This window comes from Colossoma macropomum, unplaced genomic scaffold, assembly GCF_904425465.1.
Source record: "Colossoma macropomum unplaced genomic scaffold, Colossoma_macropomum, whole genome shotgun sequence".
Classification (NCBI taxonomy): Eukaryota; Metazoa; Chordata; class Actinopteri; order Characiformes; family Serrasalmidae; genus Colossoma; species Colossoma macropomum.
In genome coordinates this window covers 7,911,249-7,933,251 of record NW_023494810.1, presented here as the reverse complement: position 1 = coordinate 7,933,251, position 22,003 = coordinate 7,911,249, and the positions used below count along the sequence as shown (strand labels likewise).

General features: G+C 39.8%; 2 protein-coding genes across 4 annotated transcripts in view; one reads left to right on the top strand and one right to left on the bottom strand.

Annotated features, from left to right (window-relative positions):
* Positions 1-22,003, bottom strand: part of LOC118799887 (E3 ubiquitin-protein ligase RNF123) — a 191,228-nt gene that overhangs the window by 48,200 nt on the left and 121,025 nt on the right. For all 3 annotated transcript variants that reach the window (XM_036559966.1, XM_036559968.1, XM_036559967.1), the window contains exon 36: positions 2,755-2,882. In XM_036559966.1, the coding sequence (XP_036415859.1) occupies positions 2,755-2,882 (128 nt within the window). The remainder of the gene's footprint in view (positions 1-2,754; positions 2,883-22,003) is intronic.
* amigo3 (adhesion molecule with Ig-like domain 3) lies at positions 17,563-21,147 on the top strand. Its single transcript, XM_036559971.1, has 2 exons — positions 17,563-18,397; positions 18,582-21,147. Exon 2 carries the CDS (start codon positions 18,725-18,727, stop codon positions 20,201-20,203), a length of 1,479 nt encoding a protein of 492 aa, XP_036415864.1. The 5' UTR covers positions 17,563-18,397; positions 18,582-18,724; the 3' UTR covers positions 20,204-21,147.

Here is a 22,003-nt window from a genome sequence, read left to right as displayed (position 1 = left end):
AAATGTATTATATAAAGCCATTAACAGTTCATATTACATACAAATACTGGATCTCAGCAACAAACTGTGATTTAATCACCTCCCTGGTAATCTGAGATATATGATCAGGCCAAACAGAACCTATTTACAGAATACTGAGGTATATCAATCCCACTGCATGTTGAGTATGAGCTATCTTAAGATATGATAAGTGTTTATAGCAGAGCTGCATTGTTTAGACCAAAAGGCCCCGTGATTACTCCGAGCTATATTAAGATTGTAACCATTCACAGCTTTTTAATAATTAAAACTGTTTAGGAAATTTCAGTACACCTTCACAGCATGCACTGCTGAAAGGCCAATGATTCATCAGGCGGCACAAGCATCATTTATTTGGTAGATGAATGTGTTTACAGAAACAGCTTCAAATGCAGCCAAAACTCTGGATATTTATTAATTATTCATTGATGCAACTAGACTAGAAGTACCTGATGGTGATGTAAAAGGTACGCAACTCCTTACATCTTTTAACGCTCGAAATCTTCTACATTTTTTAGTTATCTTCTTGAGTAATGCATTGAGATTTTGTAACAAAAGTAAAAAGTGATAGAGAAAATAGAGAAATATGTATTATTTTTATTTTTACATCTAAATAGAGTCATCTAATCACAGAGGTAAGTAATGTGCCTTTGAACCATGAGAAATGTAGAGTTATTACTGTTGTTTTTCTGTTTTATTTTAATTTAATTTTTATTTTTTTTCCATTCATTTCAGGCCTCCTGAGGACTAAAAATGTCAGTTGGTGCAACTGCCTAACTGTACATACAGTTTAAGTACACTTTTTAAAAAGTAATTTATTCATATAAACTGCTAAATAAAATAGTTTGGCATGATTTTGTTTGAATCCTTTTTTGTTTGTTGACTCTTTAAAATCAATAAACCATAGCACAGTATGGCTACTTTAAAAGTGTTTAACTCATTGCCAAACGTTTGCCTGTAAATTCTGCTTTCCGCAAATGTCCAGTGGAACAACTCACAACAAAGGACTTTTATTATGACAAGATTTTAAGAAGGAGTGGGCAGGGTAGTGCATCAAAAAGACCCCAAGTGACCTTTATGGTGCAATGCTAAGGTCAACAGCCATTTTACATTTGTAAATTAAATTTTTGTAAAGCCATTTTCTGTAAATTAAAAAACTGTCCTTTTTGAGTCGTAGGTAGGCTGGTTCAGTTTACCAAGACAGGTGGTGAAAACATGAAAATGCGATACTGTTATAATGTCTATTTATTTGGGAGGAAAAAAGTATGACTTTGGGTTCAAGGACAAAAACTAGTTTTATATATATAGATAAGATACATATACCCTAGTTTTTGTCCTTGAACCCAAAGTCAAACAAAATGCACTTAAGTCACATTTAGGTGACACTGACCCAATCACATATATTACTAAGCAATAAATCACATTTGTTTTTATTTTACCTTCTGTGTCAACAGACATCTGCCATTTCATTATCACAGTGTCAAACAATGAAAAACATGGCAAAAAGTCTTTAAGTCTTTTCTTCGGGACCAATAAAGTATCTATCTCTACAAAAAGATGAAATGTTATTGTTGGGAGTCTGTACACAACAATGTGGTATCTCCTCCTGAAATAACTCTCCTACTTACACAGACAAATGTTTTTAATCAAAAGTTTAGAATCTGCAATTTCCACAGAATTTATTCGCTTGTTTTAATGAGCCATGAGTTAGAAGTAATTGATATTCAATTGCAGCATGCGTTTGTTATCCCCTGTGATGAACTACTTTGCAATAAATCACATACTGAACACAATAATTTCTCACAGTTCTGTTCTGCTGTGAAGATGACTTTGTTACAGAACAGACTATAATATTCCACCTTGAGCTGACAAGTGCTTAAATAGTATTCGTAGTGGGTGGTATTCCAGTACATCCAGTAACCCAGTTAAAATTCTTTTTAAGATATCAATTTTGTTGCAGATAACGCGACATAAGAACAGAGCAAAACACACTGATTCCCTCACCTCTTGTTCTGTAAGCTGCAGACTGAGGTAGGTTAGTCCAGTTTATTGTCAAAAGAGCAGATATCAGATTGTAAGGAGTTAGTGAGTTAAGGGGAAATGAGGGTGGAAGGAAAAGCCAGTCGCTTGGGGTTAGCTGTTAGCCATTAGCCTATCATGAAGACTAGCCAGCTTTCTGTGTGCACCACCTTGCTCAGTCAGCTGCTTCAGGCAATGAGACATAAGGCTTAAAAATGCCACAATGTCAGGCTACAAGCCAAAAGGCTCCACAGCTTCTCAGCTAAACCTGATAGTGTGAAAGGCTTGTAGTTTTTATTAAATTCCAGCAGCTTCTGACAGTCGTAGATTTAAGCATGTAAAAGACGCACATGAGTCAAATGACTCTCAGACTCAAAAAAACATTCAGCACCCGTTTTTGCCGGGCTCAGAGAAGCCGCTGTGTGTTTTAGATACACTCGTCTTTATCTCGTTTGGGTTAGAAAGCAATACTGACATCTGTCTATATATTACTAATTTTGGTGTTTACTACTTCATGTAATAAAATCTTTTAGATTTACTTCAGTTATTAGATATGGCTCTAATGAAAAGTGAAAGGACATCCAGAAAAATTATACAGTGATACATACCAAAACTTTCAGTAATCTTACTTATTCTATTCTAATATACCATTTTTGCCATTTTGCCAACAGCGACAGTAACAGTATCAGCAGAAACACAAGGAGTAGTTGAACTCACAGGCATGTAGGGAGAAGTGTTTGTGGTCAGCTCCAGCTGCACTGGCCTCTCCCTCACCGAGCAGGTGCTGGATAGAATGCAGCTGGAAACAAGGGTCAGACAACAACACTGAGGCTGCTCGAGCAATCCTGCAACACACAACACAGATCACACATTAAGAATTCATACTACAATACAGTCATGACACATACTGACCAACTGTAGAGCTAAAAAAGAGCTGAGATTTCTAATAACTAAAAATATTTTCAATATTATTTAATACGATCCAAAATGAAGCAGACTCCAATAGTTTTCGTTAGACAGATAAACCACAAGCCACTTGTAGTTTACATTTTACACCTTTAAACAGGTAAATACATGAACTCCCAAAGATGAATTCTCAAATAAGAGCAAAAGTACATTGTTGTGCTCCATGGTGAACCATGACTATTAACTGAAAAATAAGAAAGGAAATATGATAATGCTAATATGCTAGCTCCCCTATGGGATTTCTAATAATATATTAGCACTAAACTCACACTGGTGTGTGAATAAACACAGACATTTAAAGCTTGCAAACCTGTTATGTTTTATTTGAGCTTGTAACAGACATATATTCTACCTTCTATGTAGCAGTTCTACAGTGACTCTTTCTGTCACAGAGCTGCTGCTGGTTTCCATTTCTACCATCTTAATGAAATGTGGTTAGACAATAGCTCATATTCATAGTTGGTGACATGTCTAGAAGATCTATAGTGATGTTTTTCTCACAAAAATGGTACCACCAATTAAAAGAAAGGTTGATTTCACTGTCACATAATTATGTTGATAGCTAAACCTACATGTAAGGCCTTCTGTTCAGCTCCTGAAGGCCCAGCTAATAGAAGAGCTAACTTGGCTGTATCTACCCAAATACCAAATCCTGACTAGACAATTTACCGTTGGCCATTTGAAGAATTTAACCCTTTTGTTTCCCAACCAAAACCTAACCAGTGAGTAAGAGTAGTGCTACAATACTTGCAGAGTTAAAAAACAACAAGCATGATGGCTCTTTTAAATAGAAATTAACCAAAGACACAGAAATGTATTTTTTAAGTTCTAAGAAATCATTGGGCCTTCTCTGTTGGCCCTGAGGGTTCCCTACTGGTTCTACTTAAAAAAGGCACAGAACAAATCAATCAAAAAGTAACTTTTTCTTCAATTTTTATGTTGTATAATAAAACATTTCTATTTCCAGACATTGTCAGTGAAAAATCTGCGGAAACTCTGCAGAAAAAAAAAAATTCGGAATCGCTTAATTTTTTCAGATCAAACAATATATCAGGCCCTAGTACCCAATCAGTTTTCACAGACAAGCTGAGAGACAGAATGATTATAAACACAGAAAACTGAGGTTTATTAAGCAGCCACATGAGGCAATAACCCATGTTCTAGTAGAAAAAATAAAAAAGGCGCCTGACTGACAGTCTTTCAAAACATATGAGGAAGGCTGTGGGAGAGAGAGACAGAAAAAGGGAGACACAGAGAGAGATAGAGGGCAAAAACTCTAGGTTTCTATTTCATCATGAAAGTACTGTCAGTCAGACAGGGCAGAGCGTGGAGCCTGTCAGAAACGGCCAGACGGCTACATGTGACGAGGGTCAACACCCACCACACTCTCTCCTTGACAGCATGCAGACAACACATCTCAGCGAAAAAATAAACATGCATCCAGGAATAGACTTTATTGTCGCTTCTCCTCGTGTTCCTGGCCGCCGCTGATAAACAGACACAGCGAAGATGCAGCACGGCTTCAAAGTGAAAAAAAAAAAAATTACAGAAAATAACTGACCAAGTAAACAACATGCAAACATGCTCCCGAGCCTCGGAGCTATGTCTGATGAACGCACATCAAAGCAGCTTTGCCTGCTGTCAACATGTCGGCATCCGAGAAAAAGAAAGAGGAAGGAGAGAGTGGAGGCGGTGGATGGCCAATTATGACATATTTTCCATATCAGCCGAAATCAGTTATTGTCAATAATTTTTTAGATTTTCTAATGCTCAATTTAAAGTGTGAATGGTATTTTGAAAGCCCTTTTGCTCTACATTACATTGATTTAAGACAACCAAATCAACTGCACACTGTAGATGATGGTGTGGTCCTTTGTTGCAAGCTCTCCTCACTGTCTTGCTAGTTTAAGGTGTTAAAAGTGACTGGCTAGACTTCTTCTCCCTCCCAGTCTAGCAAGTGAACCACAACCTAGTAAGCTGAAGCAGCAGCTGATCAAAGTGCAAGCATTTGCTGCTCAAGCTGGATTGAGGAATGACAATAATTCTATTAATAGTATCTTTAAAATGCCTATCAATATCAGACATAATTTTTGAAATTGATAATTCTCATATTTGTTTGATCACCCAGGCCTAATGATCACATGCCCATTCTGGACTGGTGTCCCATTGCTATATGTTAAAACTCAGCCACCCCTACCATGTAGCCTATGTCTTCCCCAAGAACACCTGCTGTTTTTCTTTTTTCCTCCCCGAGCCCAGCCTAGTTCACTTATCAATCTTTCATGTGTGCTTTCCTGACAAGGCCTCCACCCACTCATGCGGAATTCTCCATGATGCAAGCAGAAGGAAATTGGGCTTTCCTGTAATAAATGTGCAGCAGCGTTCAAAGCCTTTTTATTACTTCTCCGTACAGTACCAGTCAAAAGTTTGGATACATCTAATCAAATCATTCTAAATATTTCGCTACATTCCCTCGACACTCACACAAACATACTCATAATTCAACTCAGAAGATGTAAACAAAGTCATTCAGAGTGGTTAGACGAGAAATGGTGCACTGTAGAGAAACTTGCCAGGAACTAGAATTTGCCTATGTCTAAACACAACCATTTAATTTTTATACAAAACCACTATTGAACCTGCACATGTCTTCTGGGTTTTTATATGTAATACTGATAAAGGTAAAATAGTGATGTAAGTCATCATCCTGCATGTCCCACTTCATAATAAATGGATTAATATTAATTATTAATTATTAATTAATATATTATTAATATAATATCATTAAAAAACTCCAGCAGCACTGCTATGTCTGATCCACTCATACCAGCACAACACACACTAACACACCACCACCACATCAGTGTTACTGTATTGCTGACAATGATCCACCACCCAAATAGTACCTTCTCTGTGAGGGTCCATGGGGGTCCTGACCACTGAAGAACAGGGTAAAAGGGGGCTAACAAAGAACGCAGAGAAACAGATGGACTACAGTCTGTAATTGTAGAACTACAAAGTGCACCTATATAGTAAGTGGAGCTGATAAAATGGACAAAAAGCGTAGAAACAAGGAGGTGGTCATAATGTTATTCCTGATCAGTGTATACATATTTACACATATACGTGTATATAAATACACACACATACATACACATACACACACACACACACACACACACACATAAATATATATATATATATATATATATATATATACATATATATACACACACACACACACACACACACACACACACACACACACACACATGTAAGCCTGGCCTCAGGCATCAGGTAGGGTATTTGTAACCAATTTATATAATACCTTTCTGTGAAGTAGCTTTTAGAGGCACTAAACTCTTCAGACATGTAGTTCTTATCACCACCACTGTTGTGGTGTATAGTATTCAATTGTGTCATTAAGAAGACCCCATTGCCAGGTTGGTAGGCGAGCTCTAACTCTGACTGTGCTCTGTTGGAGCTCATCTCATCACCTTTACTGCAGCTACAGCCCTGCAGGTGGCTGAAGATCACAAGCAAATTAGATCAGAATGACCACAGAAAACATGAAAAGATATGTACATGCTTTAGATGCAGTCTCCAGAAAACACTTTGAGGAGAAGATTCTACACTGGTGGACCAAGTCTGTACAGCCTGCACATCTCCAGAGCTCAGAACATCCCATTTTACAAAAAATAATAAAAGCGGCTAAGAAAGCTGCCAGAGCTCTTAAATAATAAGCTCATATACAAATATAAAGCTCAAGTTAGCTTCTTTTTCACCAGCTTCTCAATTGAATTTTATGTTCCACCTTAAATAGTGCTGCAGTTATGGGTAGGGCTGAGTGGTAGGAGCAAGGGGTGAAATGGGACTGGGCCTTGACATGATAATGATGATATAAAGGAGTACATCTGCCTGTGAAACATGTAAGCCTTTAGATCAAAATGTCTGTTTTAAACACACATCAGCTGTACATGATGTGTGTGTTATTTAATTACGTAGACTGTGGTCAGCTCAGAGATGTGGAGATGAGGTCAAACAACTTTGTAACAAATCAGAAGATGCAAATGTGTGGCGTGAACAGCATGACTCATTGGATCAAAACCTGATGGGGACAAACAGAGAAGACTGTGCAGAGATAAATACGTTCTTCAGCACAGACACGATCAAACACACACAAGCTCACACACAAACAGAGCAGTGTTTACAGGACGTGGCTCACTGTCATGCTGACTTAACAGCACAACGCACAGTCAGCAACTGTGCTGGGCAGGTGACCCGGATTAAACAATGCAGGATTGGTAAACAAATAAATCACACAGTGGGTTTGGTGACTCTACAGTTCTTCTTCAAACTGACAGACCCACACACACACACATAAACACAAACACAGGGTTTTTTTTCAACATCATGAAGCGGGATCCTGTACATACCAGCAGCTACTTTATTAGGTCCACCAAACATGTATCTACTCTCATTATCCAGTTTATCAGGTCCACTTATCATACAGTTACACTGCAGATTGTATCCCTTCACATACAAGAGACCATCCTTTATTTATTCGAATTTCTGGCCAAAATGGCCTTAGAAGTACAAGTTACACCTTTTTCAGGTGATATTTGTGAGGAGATTAGATATAAAATAATCCACTGGCACCAAAGAGGGGGAAATAAATGAAAAAAAACAGGAGTTTCCAAAACTAGAAACTTTTGGATTGGAAGCTGGAAATTATTAAAAGCTACGGCTCCTAACAACTGTGCAAGACCCAGCAGACCACCAACACTGTCCCCATCAGATAAACAGCACTTGAAGCTTTCATCTTTGAGAGAGAGGAAAAAATCAAGCTGCTTCAGCCACAGGTGTTTCTGTCCATCCTTCCACTGTGGGAAAACAACTCAGCTCTATGGGTCTGAAAGGATTTGTAGAAATAGATAAAAATCAAACAAAGAAGCTGCTGGTGTTCTCAATACAATGGACTGACCACCCCAGCGTCCAGACCTCAACATCACTAATGTGTCTGGGATTATTTGGATTGTGAGAAGTAGAAAATAAAAAAGCTTCTAACATATAAGAAGAATATCAGATTTCAGTAAAAAACCAGTGTAATCTGCAAAAAAGGTAAATAGTAAATAATCTGATATTAGTTGTTAAGGGTTCTGTGTAATTTTATGTTAAATAATAATTATGTTAAAAAATAAATTAGCACTGTAAGGATATATATATATATATATATATATTATATATATATATATTATATATATATATATATACACACACACACACACACTCAGAGCACCTGGCTGTCCTCCTGCTGTGCTCTGGAGGCTGATCTACTGGAAGGTAAGAGGTAAAGAGCAGCTGCTGGGAGGAGCTTTAAAAACTACATTACTAGAAATCACAAACAACACACACACACACACACACACACACACACACACACACACACACACACACACACACACACACACACACACACTCTTACTCTGCAGCTGTCGGAGTAAACCATTTTCCTCCCACTCATCTCTTAGCTCTGCCGCTAAAACACTCACATACGCACACACACCCTCACTCTCTCTCTCTCTCTCTCACACACACACACACACACACACACACACAGTTTCAAAACTGAATTCAGTCACCTACTTTTTTTCTAAGTAAATCAAACGCTAAAATATTCATAAACATACAAACCTGAAAAAAACAAACTCTGAGGAAAGAAAACACTTCACATTCCTCTTTACAGAGACGGGAATCTGAGGATTAGGAACACACCGATATGGATCATTCTACTGAACTAGGTCAGGTATTCAGACTTTAGATATTTCCAAGGGCTATGATCTGTTTAACCCTGAGGCACTAATGGAAATAGTAATGAGCTAAATATATACAAGATCATCATTTACAGAGTACTTTCTTTCGGGAGGCGTCTGTCCCAAACCCCAAACTTGCTCTTTTAGATATCTTTTAGATTTAGATTCTAAAAGTGAAGTGAAAGATTTAGATTTACCATGAGTTTATTTTTTTAATAAAAAACTGTCTCTGAAAACAAATGAAAAAAATATTTGGTCTGACTATATTATAATAGTTCCCTATTGATTATCCATAGATGGTCATATCGTAAACTATCTGGCAAAACACTGATTTACCAGTATTAAGGTTAGGTTGATGTTTAGAATTAGGTTTAGATTTTGAGATGTAGTTAAGGCTAGGATGAGGTGCATGTTTAGATTTCATAGAAATGTAGTCACATTTAGTTGAATGTTAATTAAAGACAAGGTGATCACCTACACAACATCTACAGAGGATTACTGCACTTATTGCAGTTGTTTATTCCAGCTTCAGGATGTTAGCTGTTGACTAAACCACTACATTCCCTCTAAAATTACATCATCAGGACCACCCAATCACGCAGTTTTGGCTCCACCCCAGCTAAAAATATAAAAGCACTATCCAGCATGACCAGCATGATATATTAAACCAGATATGTTAAGAAGGACGAACAGGTCACTGGTTGTAAATTGAACGGGAAATCACATGCTTCACATGATGACTGTTTACAGAGAAAATCCCAGCCTTCAATGAAATGAGCCAATCAACTTGCTGTTTGAGTCACAAGAAGTCACCTCCTTCTTGTGGAGATACGTGCTTGAACAGTCACCAGAAAAAGCTGAAAAACTGTTTTTTTTTTAGCCAAAAGCTACAAAATATTTATACTGTTTTTGCCAGATTTTATTCCTTGATTTCAAATATATTTTGGAAATGTTTATGTGGCTTTGATGTATATTATTTGATGTACTGCATATTAACTTTGATTTTATAGGTATTTCCCTATTCAAACAGATAGGAGTCTGCTCTCATATGAGTCTAAATACATGAACAGGATGGCCATTGAGTGGACAGACTTTCCTATAGGACTTGTATTAATCTCCACACATGCTAGCTTCTAATGCTATAATGCTATCTACCCCATATACGTGACCCTTGTGTGGTGTTGGGGTCTGTGGGACCCTTTTTCAATGTTTACCAAAGGAAAAAATGTTGCAATTTATTATTATTTCAATGCCCGATTCCTTGGCCTTTGCTCATTTTCTGTGAAGCACATATAAAATCACACATTTTCAGTGCCTTCACACTGTTCACCCCCCACACATTTATATTACACATGTGGTGTTGGGTGAACCCGCGGGGAATAGAAGTGTGGAGGTGCTGTGTCCCTTCACTCTGTTCTCCTCCTACATGGCCTGCTGTTAGTGTGTCTGTGTGTCTTTGTGTTTGTATATGTGTGTATATGTGTGTGTGTTTGTGTGTGTGTGTTTGTGTGTGTGTGTGTGTGTGTGTGTGTGTGTGTGTGAGGGTGGACAACATGGACAGGCTGCTGACTGGCTACAGCTGCTAAAGGGGAACCCTACACTGAACACTTGTAATATTTTAAACATCTGGTATTTTTACATAAATTGCTATGACTGTATTGATTTAAAAATAAAAACAATAATGCAGTGGGTCCATCAGACCACTGAGTAACAAAAATATCAACACAACACAAGGCTTAAGGCTATACAGTTCCTTGGAAGGTGTTTTCAAATGACTAATTAGTCTAGTCACCTCTTACCGTACTTCAGCTGAACATTTGTTGCTCACCGCAATTATTATGCTGTCCTCTGCTGAAACTGTGAAAAAACTTCCACACTGCTGACAATTTCACTCCTCAAATGGACCAGAATGTGACTATTTATGCATGCAAGTAAAACTGGGGCAAGTTATCGGTTGTAACTATTGCCAGTAATTCTAATTTCAGACTCATAATAATTAAACCTTCCCGTTTATCTGTAAATAATACATCAGCCGCTGATCTAACATTCCAAGGACTGTCCCTGAAAGCGTCCTCGCAGGTGTCTCTGAGGGAGCGGGAGAGCCTTTAAAAGCTGCGGTGTGTATTTGTGGAAGGAGAGGGGTGTGTGTATTCCCGCAGACAGAAGCTGAATCATAGGCACCACTCTGAGCTTGGACGCCATCTTAACAGCTGAGCGTGGGGGAGGCACACCGGACCTGCTTCCATACAGACACACGTTTCACGACTCGCAGCATACATGCTTTTCACATATATGCCCGGATCCACAGGAAAACCGAGACGGCGTGCTGCTTTCGCTAATTAGTTTGGGCGGAAAGGCCGGAGTGTGAAGGTTAAATAAAGGTTGAATAAAGAGCAGGTCTGTCATCTCCGCAGCTGACATTATCCCTGACCAAACCTCAGCCCTGAGGGGAAAGAAAGAAATAAAAGGTGCGCCTCTGAAAAAAGGTTATTGAGTCATGTAGATGACTGCATATTTTGTTCTAAGAAGGCAGAGCCTTGTCGATTGTTGGGCTCTGTAGGGTTGGTCATTACAATACAATCTAATTGAACTAAAACTGGTCTAAATCTTATTTTAACTTAAATTTCATGCAATGTAATAATCTCCCACTGAATGTTCGTATGCCTTTTACTCTTTTTCCAACGATTATGCCCAGCTAACTGCCCCTTCTCCTTAACACTGAGGGCTGGAAGTATCTAAAGAACAGGAGCAGGACAAAATGTGACTGTATTCTGATGGTAAACATTCTACCAGCACATGTTCAAGAGTTGTGCCTCCATCTAACGACTGTCTGCGGCACATCTTTTCAAACCTTAACTGCACCCAGTTTTGAAAGACAGAAGGTTTTGTTTTAAAAGGCGCCTCTGGGACAGTTTCATACATAACATGGGGGTCCAATTTGTGCCTGAAAACACAAACACACATATTTCAACGATACAACTGCAAAATGGCAACAAATGACCATATTATGTGCAACCTGGAGCCATGATAAAAAGAAAACTGCTTCAAAAACCTTGAATTTAACAAGTTTATGGCAGCGGCAGAGGTGCACATTGTGTATTTAGAATGAAATCTGATTATGGGACTCATGCAGACTCAGAGATTTCTTGTTTTAATGCTTGCAAATGTCTAAATGAATTAATGTCAAAACTTGATTTTCTGCAATTAGCTGATTATTATTGATTTCGTAGAGTATCTTGACTTTCAGTCTGACACATGACAAAACGCAAACACGTTAACCTCCCATTTGCAAAAAGAAATTCTCAACTGTCTTCTATTCTTTTCACTGTTGTCACCTCACTGTCGCACCTACGGTCCTCTGTATAAGAGTGTACTCCAAAGAACCTGAACGGATAGCAAATATGCTTTGCTCTAAGGTAAATGCGGTAACACTTTACTGTAGGGTACAGTTCATAAGGCTACATGACATGCACATAAGCCTGTCATGACAACTGACATAGACCTACATAAATCTTTAAAAATGCTTATTCCAATAGGAGTCATCTGTCATAAAGACTACTTTGGCTAACTGATCAAAATTGGCAAATGTAACCTTCATAGCAAATGATGGCTATTGGAATAAGCATTTATAAACATTTATGTAGGTTTATGTCAGCTGTCATGACAAACTCATGTAGGTGTCATGTAGCCTTATGAACCGTACCACACAGTAAAGTGTTACTGTAAATGCAGCACATGATTTAAAGATTGGCATGGGATTTGCCGAATCTGTTGGGAATTAACCAATAATGAAATTGTACGTGATGGGTTTACAAAAGAACCTTTCAGTGACATCTTCTATGCTTTACATGCAACACATATTTTTTAAAACTTCAATTAAATGGACAAAGCACTTCTTCTGCTCTGCCTCTGCAATACCAGTGTATCAGTAACAGTCAGAAGACCAATAATGACCTCAAAAAAATGAGTGCCAATAGACACTAATCTCCATCTTCCCCTCCACATCCCTCACCTTTCCAGGAGGTCAGATTTCCAATGTTAAAGAAAAAGACTCTGTTTTCTGAGGCTTTTTTGTGTCTGTGGTATTTCTGCCTCCAACTGCTATAATTACTGTCAATTCTCAAAAAGCAAGAAAAAAGATTATTTTAGATGAGGTATTGAATGTCTTTCATCTCAACAATAGGCCACCCAATCTTCCAAGGCCACACGATGCACCTGGATAGAGCATCATGTTCTTCGTCAGATGATAATAACCCTTTTCTTGGCCTTTTGTGAGGGCTCGGTCGGCTCGACATGGAAAGCCTTAGTTTTTCTGGAGATTCTTCAGATAGCAACAAAGAGGAATTGATTTGTGAGCGAGAGCCAGTCAGAATAATTATCGTAGAGTTGAATGGGAGAAAACAGCACATGAAAGACCCCATGGGAATCCTTTTGTCTGGCGAATAAGTCAATGTCGCACTGAATGCTTAAAATACAGCGTGTTGGTTCTCAAACAAGAAGAGCTCATTTCATTTCTCTGTTACGCTTTGAACAGTGTTGCTATCCAAAGAAATTCTGAGAAAAGAAGGCGCTGAAAAGATAGTAACGGAATTATATTTGGATACAGAGTATAATCAGTCTTAAGATATGTCCTTGCTAAAGAAAACTATAACTTCACATATCAAATCAAAAGCCATAAGCTGCTAAAACCGAAGTAAAAATACAATTTTAAGCTGCTTTATGTTCACTTTTGAAGGGTTATTTTTTTTACGTATTTGAAAAAGTAACAGTGGAAATCAAACATTACTTTAAAAAAAGGTTCAAAATAAAGCATGTTGTCCCTAAACTTTCCACAAGCACTGCAACCAATAGAAAACCAATATAGAACTAGGTCAAGTACCACTTCAGGTGGTATTTGCACTGTGACATGCAATAGAGCCTGAGATCTGTGTGTTTTTTCTTTTCCGTGTCATTCCTTGGCTCATTCTCTCTAGTTGCAGAGTGTATACAAGTAGTGGAAACCCTTGCCAATCACTGTTAAAAGCACAACTCCTTCCAGCCAATCAGGGCCCAGAACTACTACAGAGGGGTCAAAGCATCAACATTAAGATCTTGCTGTTTGCCTACCTGTGTTAGGAGAGTCTATTCATTTGTCCTCTGTTACCACCATCTCTTTACTACTTCATCTGTACAAGCAGAGGGAAATTTAACAGGCAGGACTGGGCACCTAGTTAGGGTTTCAGTCACATGATTTTTCTGTTGTAGCTGCCAAATTTGGGACCGAATTTATGGCTTTGCTGCTCTGCACAAATGTAAGTAGATGTGAAACATGGCTAAAATGACTCACCTTACTTTGGAAAAGAAAAAACATGGCCTTTACAAAGTTGATAAAATGGTCCCACTTAAACCGGCATAAAGCTTTTGCTCACATTCATATTTATCTCATACTCAGCCCCTCTTCCTGTTCTGGAGAGTCTCACAAAGCAGTTAAAAGCACAGAAGCCCATTGGCTCTTCATGTCAGGATGGGTAAAGGATCCCATGGTGTTGAATAAAGAGGAGAAACTCTCTGTCATCATAGGAGGGTAAGGCGACATCAGCTAATTAACACAGATGTGAACAACGTTAGCCTTTAGATAACTTTAGCTAATGTTATCAGCCGAGAGACAAACAGTCGCCCCCCTAACGGAGCTGCAGACAGCCGGTATAACTTTACTCTCTGTTTCTGGAGATTTAAATGAGGTTTGAATGGAGAAACATAAACATTAAATAAAAGACTGAATGTTGTGGGTCGGAAAACTACGTCGAGTTTCGACAGACGTGATTTTGTAAGTTTGCTAGTGTAGTTAGTGCAGAGTTCAGCTCCAGTCCTGCAACCCCTGCACTGCATAACTGTGGTTTCCCTGGTTAAAATACCTCATATTATTAGCTAATTAATCCCTTCTTGAGCTGAACGAGGTGTGAACAGCAGAGAGAAACACTAAACTATATGGTGCAGGGGGCTCCAAGCCTGGAGTTTGAAAAATCTCTCATCATTCTCTGCTTCTGTTGCGTCTTGCAGGTGAATCATTCACAAAGCATAGCAAATTAAAGGCATTGTGCTACACAGTTACTCCCTGATTCGGTCCTCAAATGCTGGTGACTATACAGTGTGATGTCATGTGAAACGTGAGAATATTCTATAAAAATGCTGTCAGTCTTATTTGACAAGAAGATATGGGCATTAATGGCTTGATAGCATGTCTATGGTTATGGTTAAAACAAAAAACATCATGATAAACTTCTGCAGGCGCTTATATGTGTCCCAGTAGGAGCAATAGGGTTCCTAGCAGATGGACATGTCAAGCTGTTAGCTACACAGTAGAGATGTTAGCAGAGGTATAATAATGAGCGTCCTGATGCGCCTTCAGTGACCCCCAACTCAGAAGAATTACAGGGTGCACAGAGACTTCTGTGTCAAATTGATGCTCGTGTGGAAGCATACAGAAGCTGCTGCAAGCTATTAACCTTGGGGTGTCCCCTCCAACCTTCATACCCCCCTCTAACTTGGACAGCACTGTTTTAAAAAAAATAGGCAAGCCAAAGACCCACGAACCAATTTTCCAGAAGAGTGACATGTCAGGGGAATTCAGTCTGGCGCCAGTGGCCTACTTCACTAATACGCTCTAAAAGAATCTAACACTCCAGATCCAAATGGAAAAAGGAGACAATGGTAGAAAGTTATACAACGCAGTAAAACAAAATTAGTCATCCAAGCAAAAAAGCAGCCTGCCGGAGGCCTGCGGCTGACCCCTTCAGATAAATCAAATGACCCCAAAGAAGCTCCGTTCACAATTTAATCTGCAGAAATGCCCTCAGTGCTTCATTTGTAGCCGTGTATAGTTTTTCAGATACAGCAGAGAGGCTGGTATGGTGGAGAGTCAGTAGGCCTTGTCTGTGTGCGTGGGTGTGTACTGAAGCCCTTGGCAGTGCCCCTAGCAGTGGGTACACAGAGTGTAATGCACTATGACAGCAGTCAGGGTTGGTGCAATGGTGACCAAAAGGCAGAGAACGCTCCTAGTCAATCCACATACGCACAAAGACATGTACATAACCATAACCACAAGCTTGTAAACAAACATCTCTATCACACATTTATACAGCTAAATGCAGAGATCATGACATAAAACACAGGTTTAAAGGTATATTCTATATTTTTAAAAATAGCTTTATGACTTTTTCCACGTCATTTATACTTGATTTGATATGTACAAAGATTTTATGTTACGCACATCTATAACGGAGGCTCATTTAACAGAATTTCTTAATTTACCTCCCTTTATTTTAAATAACACGTTTTGATGTATTATGTGTATATATATATATATATATATATATACACTGCTCAAAAGTGTTCACTCTACAGATCAGACAACCTACATATGGAAACAAATTCATGTAATGTCAGGAAAACCAGCTCATTTACATATATCCGCTTATTCAGCCTGCAGCAGTTTAGCCCCGCCCATTCACACTGAAGGTGTTTTGAATGAGGCACAACACAGGGCAGTGAATCGGGACAAAAACCTGAGATTTACATATTTCAGTCTTAAAGACACAGTAATAAAAACAGCCTCTTTAATTCTAAAGGACAAAGAAAGGTCATGTTTTCCTGTCACTGAATAAGAGAAGGTTTATAAAAAGAGTTCATTAAAAATAAATAAATAAATAAATAAATAAATAAGGTTAGAAAAAAATGAGGATCCACCGAAAGTTCTGAATGAAAAAAAAGATCAAAAATGGCATTTTTGTTTTTCAGCCCACAAAGAGGCAAAAAGGTTATGCTAGCATAACATCACCATGTTAAAAAATTAATAATAATAAAAAATAAATATTAATACTAAATAATAAAATATGATAAATACTAATTTTATCAATAATAAAACTGTTTTCTCTTTATTACTTTGTGGATTACAATAATTATTACAATATTTCAAATGTACAAATAAAAAGGCTTAGAAAAATATGATTCAGTGCATCACTAATAAAAAAATGGCTTTTATCACAATTTTATACGGACAATCTAGGCCTTATGCTTCTATGTAATATTTATTAACTGAATAATTCTAAACAGTGCCTACCCATCTCAAATCCAAAGTATTTTTACATGATTTTAGCATGTAATTAAAAAAAATTCCACCTAAGTAAAAAATAAGTAGGTAAATATTATAGTATATATATATAGTAAATAATTGCATCTTCAATTAAACTGTGTCTCATAAAGGTTTAAACATCAACTGCTACAATAATGTCATTTACAGCAGCTCATTTAATTAGTAAGCTACTCAAAATGTTTTTACTCTAAATTTCCTTATAAAAGCAATTTACTACATCCACCTTAACAAACAAAATCATGGAAGTCTTTATGGTCACATACTATCTGCATAGCATATTTAAGCGAAACATTACTGGCCAAGCATCTCAAAATGATTCCCTTCCTTGGCATTAATATCCACTTATTCCTGATGATTAAGATTGACTCCAACGTCTAATCAAGCCAATGAGTCACAGACATCGTAGCCAGGCATAAACAACCTGCCAGAAATGAATGTGAAAAGAAATAAATAATGAAATGAGGAAGAATACATGGAGGAAAAAAAATAACACCAAAACAGGCTTTGGCAAGTCCTTCTTTTTCACAATCCCTAGCTCCAACCAATCAGTGACAGGAAGAACCCCCTCGATGCCCCTCCTCTGTAACTCTGAAACTGTAAGAGCAGAGAGAGAGAGGCAGCGAGCAAGAGAAACAGAGCGCTAGCGTGGCGTATACACAGGCTCTGTATGAGAGAGGGAGAGGGGTGGGAGAGGAGAGATCGAGAAACGAGAAGAAAACAGCAGAGATAAAGGAGAACAGCAGGGCCTGATGCTTAACAAAAGGACTAAATGAATTTTCCCAAGTTAGGAGAAGTGCTACAAGCGGAGATAAGAAAGAGAGCTCATCGGTTCCTCCTGATGCCACGTGGATATAAGAAAGTGTGGACAGTGGAGGGCAGAAACAGTGCCTGCTTGCTCTGGAAGTGATGACAACAATGCAAGGATGCTTATCATTTCTGAAATAAAGGGATGACTGTCGTTTTCCTCAAAAATGCTATGGTACTGTTTGTGAGTAACTGACGCACTTATCTGACTAAAGACAACAGATTGCCTCTTTGATTAAGTGTTCCTTCAACGGCTGTGAGTGTGATACTTCAGATGAGTGCACACTTATGTTAACTGAGTTGGGCTTTCTTGAAGATCTTCCCTCAATCTGCAGAAACCAGCTCGTCTTGATTTAAGGCTTATCTACCACAATAGGAGCATCACGACTTCAAGGCAAAACAGACTTTCATGAGAAGAGAAGAGCAAATGGTGGTATTTGGTCCGGCATGGGGTAGGAGCAACTGCTGGCCACTGGTCAACTCCTGAAAGCTCTCTACCCTGTGGGAACTTTTCTACCACGCTCAAAAGTGGAGCAGCACTAAGATCCCATGTGCTGTCAAGACTCACAGCTGCAGACAGCCAAATAGGCAAAGCTATAGCGGTGGATCTATCGGATGGTTGGAGTTAATCTCTGACTTCTGGGAGGTGAGGAATATTCATTGCTTTCTTCGGTAATTTTGTGTTATTTCATAAAGTATAATAGTCACTTCAAGTTAAGTTATTCCATTTTGTCTCTATATTTGAGGAGATATAATGTTATTAAAGTAGGTTCCATTCCACTTACTTGCTTTTCCCTCGTTTTCCTTCTTCTTTTTTCTTTGCTAAACAGATGCTGTGGACTACACTATAAGAGTGTACTCCAGCTGACATCTTGGTCTAAGCCTCTGCTCTGGAGCAGTGCTCTCACTGTGTGGACTACCCCTGTAGCACTCTGGCTGCTCCGTCAACCTCCAGCAGCCTCCCGACGGCACGATGCTGTGTGCTCAGGGTGTGGCCGCACCTCTCATGCTAAGTTCACTCGTGCTGCACTTGGCCAGGGCTGCCCTACACCCCGGATGCCTCAAAGTATCCGACATCCTTAGCTGCAGCAATCTCGGGTTGGAGCAGGTACCCAAACAGTTGCCTGCAACAGCTGCCACATTGGATTTCAACCACAACCACCTGGTGAGGTTAGAAGAGGGCAGTTTTGCTGGTCTACCCCATCTTGTAACCCTGCGATTGGCCCACAACCAGTTGAGCGACCTCTCCCCTGGAACGTTCCGAAACACAAGCAGCTTGCGTCACCTTGACCTTTCCTCCAACCAGCTGAACAAGGTGGATAATTTTTACTTTCAGGAGCTGGTAGGCATGGAGGAGTTGCTTCTCTTCAACAATCACATCGTTAGAGTTGAAAGCAATGCCCTGATCAGCCTGGTCAACCTGCGCAAGGCCTACCTCAGTCACAATCGTCTGACCGACTTCCCATTCTTCTCCATTCAGGAGCACAGCCATCCGTTCCTTGTCACACTGGACCTAAGCTCCAACCGCATGCCCAAGCTTCCTCTTGAGGACATCGCAGCTCTGCCGGCCTCAGTGCAGAGCGGGCTGTTCTTGCATAACAACAGCCTGATCTGCGAGTGTGCAATGTATGTCATGTTCAAACGATGGGAGCAGAAAGGCTTCAACTCGGTCAAGGACTACAGAGAGGAGCACACATGCTTAGTATACGGGGAACCTCGTGCCTCAGTGCAGTTCCTTGAACACACTCGTTTTTTTGAAAACTGTTCCATAAGGGTACCAGGCCTGTTGGTGGAGACTGAGAGTACTTTGCAAGTGTATGCTGGAGAAGCTGCGCTGTTGGAATGCCAATCATCATTAAAGGGGAGGCATCTCACCTACCAGTGGGTGTCCCCTCACCAGGAATTTATAGCCCCACCAGGAAACAACAATACGATGCGCATGTATGCAAACGGAAGCCTGGAGATTCTTGCAGCACGAGTAGAGGACTCCGGTGTATACTGGTGCATGGTGCTGGACCGCCAGCAGTCACGTAATGAGACTCGGGAGGTAAACGTAACAGTGATTATGCGGCACCATGAGGTCGAACCCTTCAACACTGGCTTTACCACTCTGCTGGGATGTGTGGTTAGCCTCGTGCTGGTTCTCATGTACCTTTACTTGACTCCCTGCCGCTGCTGGTGCCGTAAGCAGGTGCCACCTGCCACACCCAGTCCTGCGAACGAATGCAGCGCCCAGTCTTCGATCCTGACACCCACGCCGCCTGCCACCACTGAGGGTCCCGGCCGCAAGGTCAGTAACAACAAGCATGTGGTCTTTCTGGAGCCAATCAAGGAGGCACAGAATGGGAGGCCAAGGGATGCACTGGCCTCTGAGCATCCAAAGCTGCACGTACTGCGAAGTGATGCTGACTCTGTCACCTCGGTTTTTTCAGACACCACTATTGTGCCATAACATGAGCTTGCCCTCATCCCCCCCTACCCCTAACTCCACTAAAATAGTGGGCCCTTCAAAGTGGCAGTCTGCAACTCGTACTGCCTCTCAGGACAGAACAGGGAGAGGGCTTTTCAAGTCTATGGGCAAGACAGGGAGCAGAGAAGTAAGGCAGAGAAAAGACAGGAAAGCAGAGAGTAGAAAGAAAAGAAAAAAAATACAGGTAAGGAAATCTATGGAGCAGAGCACTGCCCAGAACGTGTACACGGAGCTTAAGGCTTGAAGGAGCCACAGTGGCTCGGAGGAAGGTACGCATGATGCTTCTGGATGTAAATGCAGAACACTGAGGGCAGACCTGCCCTTTTAGCACTGCTTGAGCCTTGAAGGAATGATAGCTGTACAGTAGATGCCTTGTTTAGAGCTTATAAGCCACTGCCTTGTACTGTATAACCATTATTCTACTAAAAATAGCACAAGTTATTAGAGCGAATGGGACGTGATAGTTATGCAGACATTTTTTTTAAAGAGGTCTAAAATGTGGAATCAAATTTTATCCACACTTAATTTTATACTCATGTTGCCCCCTCGTAGCCATTTTGATAAACTGTGAGAGCGTGTAGAAAAGGGATTGTTCACATCCTGCAGATATAAGGATCCCACAGAGAAGAACTGTCCATGACTACACTTCAAGATGAGCTGAGCCATGTAACAAGTTTGTTATTGATGTTCAGCCATGTAGCTTGTGCCCTCTAACATCTGAACGGATACTGAAGGGACAGATAATATCTTGCCTTTGCTGTTAAGATTGTAACTACACTGAAAGGACAATGTGAAACAGTCTACACTGGAACACTCCTCCCTTTAACATTCCACCTCCCCTTATTCCCACTATCCTGTTCCCTCCCGTTTTTTCCACAGACCCCTTCTTTTTCAGTCTGTTAATAAATCATTCTGCTTCGACTCCAGAGGTAAATGTCTTCCTCATCATTATTATTAAAGACACAAACCTCTCTGACAAAGACTACCATCAGAACTCATATGTGTTAGACAAATATGTGTGCCTGCCTCCTTGTTTCTAAAAGATTGTAACAAAAGTGGATGAGTGTTTGAGTGACTGAGAGAAGGAGTGAACGGAAAATTGAGAGAGGTCATTAATGTTGCAACAAGTATGTACAAATAAACAAAAATGGAAAAATTTGGTCATAGTATAAATATCTGGGCTTATCTGTACTGTAACAATATCACAGTGAATTACATTACAGTGGAGCCACAGAACAAAGGCAATTCAGTCATGTCACTAGCACCGTGTCTCCAAGGTGGAAAAAACGCTCTGTCAGTGGAAACGGAAATTTTAATTACACAGGTCTATGGCTTGCAAACATGCTGTGACATACAAAATTAAAATCCGCAGACGGAGGAACGTTTTTTACTATGGAACATTACCCTAGTGCCGAAGCCCCTCCCTCCCCTGAATATCTACATACTAAATCCTGCTCGCCATCTGTGTTTCCAATTAAAGTGCACTAACTTCATCACGACCACCATCACCCTCATAATCAGCATAACCATCACAACCTTCACTGTCACTGTCACAGTCACAATTACTGTGCTATGTGTTGTTAATACCTTAAAAAAACTCTACATTCAAGGCAGGGGTGCCCAATCCTGGACCTGGCGATCTATCACCCTGCAGAGTTTAGCTCCGACCCTAATCTAACACTTGATCCAGGAAATTAAAGCCTTTGGAAGCATCTGAATATTAAGGTGTGTCGGGGCTGAACTCTGCAGGGTGGTGGATCTCCAGGACCAGGATTGGGCACC